General features: G+C 44.2%; 1 protein-coding gene across 1 annotated transcript; it reads right to left on the reverse strand.

The window, feature by feature from the left end:
- Positions 1–1,011: 1,011 nt before the first annotated feature.
- On the reverse strand, positions 1,012–2,456 carry LOC109815918 (uncharacterized). The gene is made up of 2 exons (XM_020380734.2): positions 1,483–2,456; positions 1,012–1,291 (listed from the first exon to the last, which is right to left on the reverse strand). Exons 1-2 carry the CDS (start codon positions 2,454–2,456, stop codon positions 1,012–1,014), a joined length of 1,254 nt encoding a protein of 417 aa, XP_020236323.2.
- Positions 2,457–7,675: the final 5,219 nt, after the last annotated feature.

Consider the following 7,675-nt stretch of genomic DNA (forward strand, 5'->3'; position numbering starts at 1 on the left):
ATCGAGACTCGAAGTCGGCTGCGGCTTTTTGTTTAATGGCGTGTTGCGAGGGTTCGAGCTTATCTTTTGCAATGCCGGGGTTCGAATTCGACCTCTACTAAGCGTGACGAGGTTCGTTTTCGACCTCTAATGAACGTAACGAGGTTCGTTTTCGACCTCTAATTGAGTATAGGTATGATGAGGTTCATTTTCGACCTCTAGTTGAGTACAAGTATGATGAGGTTCATTTTCGACCTCTAGTAATCGTGACGAGGCTCGTATTCGTCCTCTAATAATCACGACGAGGTTCGTTCTCGACCTCTAATAGTCACGAAAAGGTTCGTTCTCGACCTCTAATAATCGTGGCGAGGTTCGTACTCGACCTTTAGTAATCACGGCGAGGTTCGTTCTCGACCTCTAATAGTCACGACAAGGTTCGTTCTCGACCTCTAATAATTGTGGCGAGGTTTGTACTCGACCTCTTAGTAATTGTGGACAAAATGATGAAAGTAAGAGTGTGAATAAAAGGGGACAAGTCATTTTATTGATGAAAATGTGTGCCTCGTTAAAAACCCTCTCAGCCAAAGACTGAGGCGGGAAAAGAGTGCACAACTTATTGGTACAAAGTTCAACTGAAATAGAACTTGAGATGCGTAGCATTCCAAGTTCGCGGTATGGGTTTTTTGCTGAGTTCTTCCAATCTATATGCTCCATTTTCCAAGTCTTCTGTGACTCGGAAAGGGCCGCCCCAAGTAGGTGCGAGTTTCCCATCTGACATGTCTTTCCGTACTTCTCCTAATAGTCGCCATACCAGGTCGCCTGCTCGGAAGGAGCGGGGTTTCACCCGGGAATTATATCGCCGGGAAGCTCGGAGCTTGCAGGCCTCTTCATGGATTTGGGCTTCGTCTCTAAGTTCGTCCACCAAGTCGAGGTCGGCTGCCAGCTCTTGGGCATTCTGTTCGTTATTGAAGACTTGGCATCGGTGGGACGCTTCTCCGACTTCAACTGGGATCATTGCGTCGGCTCCGTAAGTTATCCTGTAGGGTGTTTCTTGCGTGGTCGACTGGGGGGTGCAGTGATATGCCCAGAGGATGCTAGGGAGCATGTCCGGCCACTGCCCTTTTGCGTTCCCGAGCCGTTTTTAAGCTCTTGGAGGATGACCTTGTTGGCTGCTTCGACCTGGCCGTTGGTTTGGGGGTGCTCCACTGAGGTTGGGAGATGCTTGATTCCGAGTTCTTGGAGGAAGTTCTCGAATTCTTCTGCGATGAATTGTCGTCCATTATCGGTAATGATGGTGTGGGGGATCCCGAACCTGTAGACTATGTTTTTCCAGGTGAATTTCCACACGTTCTTGGTGGTGATTTTGGCGAGTGGGCACGCCTCAATCCACTTGGTGAAATAGTCGATTGCTACTAGGAGGAATTTTAGCTGACCCTTCGCGGGGGGGGGGGGGGGAATGGCCCGAGGATGTCCATTCCCCACTGGGAGAAAGGCCAGGCTGACATCATGTGGTGAAGGGCTTCGGGGGGTTGTCGGTGTGCGTTGCCAAATTGCTGGCACTCTTTGCATTTTTGGATGTAGTTTTGGCAGTCTGACTTCAGAGTGGGCCAGTAGTATCCAGCTCGGAGTACCCTGGCTGCCATTGAGCGCGCTCCGGAGTGCATTCCGCATATCCCCTGATGGATTTCCTCGACGACATAGGTTGCTTGAGATGTGGTCAGGCATTTGAGCAGTGGAGTGGAAATCCCACGTTTGAATAATTCATCATCGATGATGATGAATTTGGCTGATCTCATTCTCACCTTTCGTGCTTCGTCTTTGTCTTTGGGCAGGGTCCCCTCTTTCAGGTGGTTCCAGATGTCCGCCATCCATCCCCGTTCTTCCTTGTCGTTGACGTTGACGATTTTGTCGTCTAGGCTAGGTGAGTGCAGGGTTTCCTGGATGATGGTTCGGTGTTGACCTGGCCATTTAGTACTGACGAGTTTTGATAGGAGATCTGCTCTGGCGTTTTGCTCTCGTGGTACATGTTTTATGGAGAATTCGTCGAAAGACGAGATCTGGCGGGATGTAATGTGGAAGTACCGCTGTAGGAGGGTGTCTTTTGTCTGGTATGTCCCACTGAGCTGTTCTACCATGAGCTTCGAGTCGCTGTTGCAGTTCACTCTTCGAGCTCCGAGATCGTGGGCTAGCCTCAGACCGGCAAGGAGCGCCTCGTACTCTGCCTGGTTATTGGTTACTTTGAAGCCGAACTTGAGGGATTGCTCCAGGGTGACTTGGTTTGGCCCTTCTAGAATGATGCATGCACCTCCACCTTTGGAGTTGGAGGACCCGTCAACATGTAGGGTCCATGTCTGGGATTCCTCAGTAGTAGTTGGCGTGAGCTCGGCTACGAAATCGGCTAAGCACTGGGCTTTCAGGGGTCCACAGTTTTCGTACTGGATGCCGAACTCGGACAGTTCTATCGACCAGGCAATCATACGTCCGGCGAGCTCAGGCTTTCGTAGAATTTGTTTGATGGGGTAGTCAGTTTTGAATACCACCTGGTGGCTCTGGAAGTAGGGTCGGAGTCGCCGGGCTGCGGTGACTAGTGCAAATGCCAGCTTCTCGATCATCTGGTATCTTCTTTCCGCGTCTTGGAGGGCTCAGCTGATGAAGTAGATAGGCGTCTGTGTCTTTTGGTGTTCTTGTACGATGACAGCGCTGATGGCGTTTTCTGCCACCGCCAGGTAGAGAAGGAGGTCGGTATTGTGATCCGGCCTCTGTAAGACTAGCGGAGTTGTGAGGAAGTTTTTGAAGCTTTGAAAAGCTTCTTCGCATTGATCTGTCCAAAGGAAGTTTTTTTGGCTTCTTTAGCAGGGTAAAGATTGGCCCTGCTTTCTCCGCAAGTTTGGGGATGAAGCGGGATAGCGAGACTAGCCGTCCGGACAGGCGTTGAACCTCTTTTACCGTTTGTGGGCTTTGCATTTGTATGATGGCTTTGCACTTCTCGGGGTTGGCCTCGATTCCTCTGCTGATGATCATGAAGCCGAGGAACTTACCCCCCTGGACGCCGAAGACACACTTCTCCGGGTTGAGGCGCATGTTGTGCTTCCTGATCTGGGCGAACACCTCGGCGAGGTCGGAGGCGTGGTTCGTTGCTGAGATGGTTTTAACCACCATGTCGTCTACATAAACTTCCAAGTTTCGCCCAATTTGGTGGTGGAATACTTTGTCCATCAGCCGCTGGTATGTTGCTCCCTCATTTTTGAGGCCGAAGGGAATCACCCGGTAATAGTAGTTGGTGTGGTCAATGATGAAGGACGTGTGCACTTCATCAGGCGGGTACATCATTATCTGGTTGTACCCGGAGTAAGCGTCAAGGAAGCTGAGGAGGCCATGTCCGGAGGCTCCGTCGACTAACTTATCGATGCTCGGCAAGGGGTATGAGTCCTTGGGGCATGCTTTGTTGAGGTCGGTATAGTCGACGCACATACGCCACTTTCCCGAGTGCTTCTTTACTAGGACCACGTTTGCCAGCCATGTGGTGTACCTGACTTCATGGATGAAGCCAGCGTTGAGCAACTTCTGCGTTTCGACAATGACGACTTCCCGTCTTTCGCCGCCGACCTTCCTCTTTCTCTGGGCGACTGGTTTTGCTTCCTTATGTATTGCTAATCTGTGGCAGATGAAGTCTGCGTCTATACCGGGCATGTCAGCGCTAGACCAGGCGAAGAGGTCAGCGTTCTTGAGGATCTCCGCTTGGAGCTGCTGTCGTAGTTCGGGGGTTAATTGCCGGCTGATCTTTGTGGTTTGTCTGGGGAGTTTGCCGATTTGAAGGTCGTCAAGCTCATCGACGGGGCTGGGTCGTTCGTCATGAGTGTCGGATCTCGGGTCGAGATTGGTGATTTCTTCGTGGTCGGTGTGAGCCAGAGCGGTAAGGTCGTTCTTGCGTTGTTCGCTCGGTGAGACGGTTTCCAGGCTTTCTGCGTAGCATTGTCGCGCTACCTGTTGATTTGCTCTGATGGAGATGATCTTCCCATCGTGCCCTGGAAATTTCATGGTGAGGTGCGGGGTGGACACCACCGCCCCGAGCTGATTTAGGGTTGGTCTGTCGATGATGACGTTATAGGGGGTGTCGGCTTCCACGAGTAGGTATCGTATCAGGACCTGTCTGGAAACCGGGGGTGCTCCGAAAGTCGTCAGTAGGTCCACATATCCCCGAGTGTGAATGTTTTTCCCTGCAAAACTGACTAGAGGTTCGGTATGAGGTTGTATGAGAGAGTGGGGGATGTCTAACCTGAGGAATGTTGGCCAGTATAGGATGTCGGTCGAGCTTCCTTGGTCGACCAAGGTCTTGCGAACTTCCCAATTGGCCAATGCCACAACTATGACCATGGGATCGTCTTGATTTCGGTTGACCCCGACATAGTCGTCGTCGGTGAAAGTTATCACTAGCGGGTTCCCGCGTAAAGCGCAGGTGGCGGAGTGTACGTGATTAACCTTGCGCAGGTGTTTCTTGTGGGCCGAGCTGCTGGCTCCCCCTCTTGCGAAGCCTCCTGCGATCGCACCGATTACCTCCCGTGAGAGGGTTGATCCGGGTTCTCGATTTGCCCCACTCCGCGCTGCTCCGCTGAGGTTGAGCTGAGAGTCGGAGACGTTACCAAGGTGTCGAGGGAGCTGGGCGCGGATGTACTCATTCTCGGCTCGTAATGCTGCGAGGTCTGCTTCATTGGCGGTCCGTATCGCTGCTATGTTACCTTCGTGCTGGGCACGCGTGTTGCGCAGGTCAGCGTCATGCTGCCGGCGCATCTGTTCGACTTGGTCGATTAGCCTTCTCAAGGTTGCAGCGTTGCTGTCCATGGTGACTGAGTGTGCAGCGTCTTCTGTTGCTCGTCTAATGTGGCTTCTAGTAGAAACCATACAGGTGGCCGATGACGGCTGTCTCGATCGGCCCCATGGTGGGCGCCAAATGTTCTTGCCGGAAATCTGCTGTAGAGCTGGTTCGTCCAGTAAGATCGGTGAGTCTCCTTTGCCCGATGTATTGGTGCTCCAAGATGGGGGAGGTACCTGCAAAAGAGACTCCGATGCCAAAGTTAGGGTTTGCATGAGTAATAGTCTCATATATATAATGCACGTACCTTGAGGTGATCTAGGTTTGCCTTGGGCTTTTGGGCTTGAGATAAGATATATCATGATATGATATGATATAATTGAAGGGCGGATTTGGTCTGGGACGAGATCCTCGGAATCAGGTATGATTTGCTCAAATACCGGGCTGACGTCGCGCAGCGCGTGCCCGGGGTTGTTTTGTATTACTAATCCGGGCTTGGAGTCCGGGTGCGAAGTACGGTTAGTACAATATCATATATGAATATAATTAAAAAATAATTTGTATAATTAATATGATTTTGATTAATAAATATATTTTTACCTATAAATTTAGTAACTTTTCTACAATCATTTAATTGTAATATTGAATGTTTATTTTTAATTTTTAAATATCTCTAGTACTTTCAAATTATAATATGTATATATTTATTCATACGCTGAAACAATGTACCAGTCAAAATCTAGTTGACATTAATTTTTAAACTTGCATTAACATCAATTTTGTTGAAATATTAAAAATACAAGATAACTAAATGAGTATTTAAGTAATTTTACATAACGTGTGTTCGCACGTACGTATAGATACTAGCTACAATACCTACTCTCATCTCGTTTAAAAATGGATAAAAGAATTATATATATTCATTACTCGTAGGTATCCATTTAGGTTGTCCATTTATTATATATGTGCTGAATTCTATGCATGAATATCTACTATACAATTTTTTTTTGCTATCCCTACTACTTTTTAGGGTATGGATTCTAATTCTTGCAATTGCACATGAATATGTTTAGACCAACCAGAATACTTAGTCTATGTGTAAAAAGTATAAACTTGTCATCGTCAATGATTAAGTATCAAATGAGTTATTGAACGAAGTTTAAGTAGACTTACTCCTATAATAAACGAATCCCCCCCTCTCTCTCTCTCTCTCTCTATATATATATATATATATATATATATATATATAATCTAATAATAAATCAAAACTTTGAGAAGTACAAGGTAAAAAAAATTTGCTCTTGCATGTGATTCGGAATAACTAGTTAAACAATTAAACTAGCATGTTCGCAAGCATAAACTAAAACAAGTTAAAACAAAAAAAAAAATCATATTAAACTCAAATCGAATTTTAAATTGAACTATAAATATTATCTGATCAAATCTAGTTTAACCTACTTTAAAGTTTATACTCATTTCCAACCATCAAAGCCTTGACACAAGACATGTTAATAACCGAATAATTAAATAATCGGATGCAAAGGATCCCTTAAAAGTATTTAGAAATCCAATAGGTTCAAAATAATATCCCCAAAGAAGAAAAAGAAAATATCATTAACAAAATACAAGAAAAGGGCGCAGAAGAATTACATGTGCAAGTTTAACTCTCCAGTTTAGGTGTTTCTTTCCCTATTCTTTATTCCCCTCTCTTTCAAACCACAAAATAAGAATCCTTTCCACTTAAAAATGAGACTCCAAAACCCCACTAAAACCTTCAACATGTTAGACATAACCTAACGCCCTATATCATGCACCTATGCGTCGCAACACGATCTTGCTTAGCTTTTCTTTCTTTTTTTCTGATTCATTTGGATATCATTTCCTCCCTTTATGGCCTGTTTTTCGCTACTTGTAGTTATATCCATGCAAATAAAAATCATAGTTTGAATGACATATTAAAGGATACTAAAATACAAAAATTTAGCCAAAGTTTACAAATATCAATAGTACTAGGTAATAAGGAAGAAAATTGTTCCCACCAACTCAAGCATATAAAGAAAAATTATTATTATATACAAAAGTCTGGCTTAAATAAATCTATTCATGAATTATGAATGGAGATTTTGAAAGTCTTGAAAACTAACGAGGGTTTTACATGGTGACGTTCGAAGGAGGCTTGACAATACAAATAAAAAACTATCATATCTTCTTACTATGTTAATGTTAAATGAAAAAGTAAATATATTTGATTTCTTAAAAAATAAAGCATATTTAACCTTTACTTAATAATTAATAATTTCATTCTCCACAAAGAAAAAAAGAATTTCATAAATAAAAGTATTAATAAGAAGTTGCATAGAAAGATATATAAAAGTTACTGGCCTTTAATATTAGACATTCAGTTAACTATATGACTATAATATTTCTTCGACTAAACAAAAAAAGTTAGTTATCCACAGAAATAAAAGTATTTTCCCTAACGATAATTAATAGTTTAAATCAGGAAAAAAGAAAAAAAAAACGCTCATGCAGATAAATACATAGAGACATTAACATGTCAATCAACTAAAGCATAAAACAAAAATAACTTAACACAATGAAGCTAGAAATTTAACAACGATGGCCACATAATGTTAACATACCCTTTGTGCTCCATAACTTTAAGTAACAAGTTGAAAGTAGAAGATCTCTTGAAAAAGGTAAATCTCTTGGAAAAAGAAAAGGAGATTCAAACAAAAAACTATATGAAGTTAGAGAAGAAAACAAAAGAATATGAGGGAATAATATTCAGAGTTTGCAGGTTGAGATTCAAGGTCTTCATAAGAAGAACAAAGCATGTCAAGAAATATGGATTGCCTAGAGTTAACACGTGTGAGTGTTGTGTGC

This window comes from Cajanus cajan, chromosome 4 (assembly GCF_000230855.2).
Source record: "Cajanus cajan strain Asha chromosome 4, NIPB_CcT2T_4, whole genome shotgun sequence".
NCBI lineage: Eukaryota > Viridiplantae > Streptophyta > Magnoliopsida > Fabales > Fabaceae > Cajanus > Cajanus cajan.

Bases quoted from the DNA above. Each gene is read 5' to 3' on its own strand.
- LOC109815918 (XM_020380734.2), bottom strand. From the start codon at position 2,456: ATGATTGCCTGGTCGATAGAACTGTCCGAGTTCGGCATCCAGTACGAA. The intron at 1,292-1,482 runs GTCAGCCTGGCC...CATAGTCTACAG, and splicing joins GAAGCCCTTCACCACATGAT to GTTCGGGATCCCCCACACCA.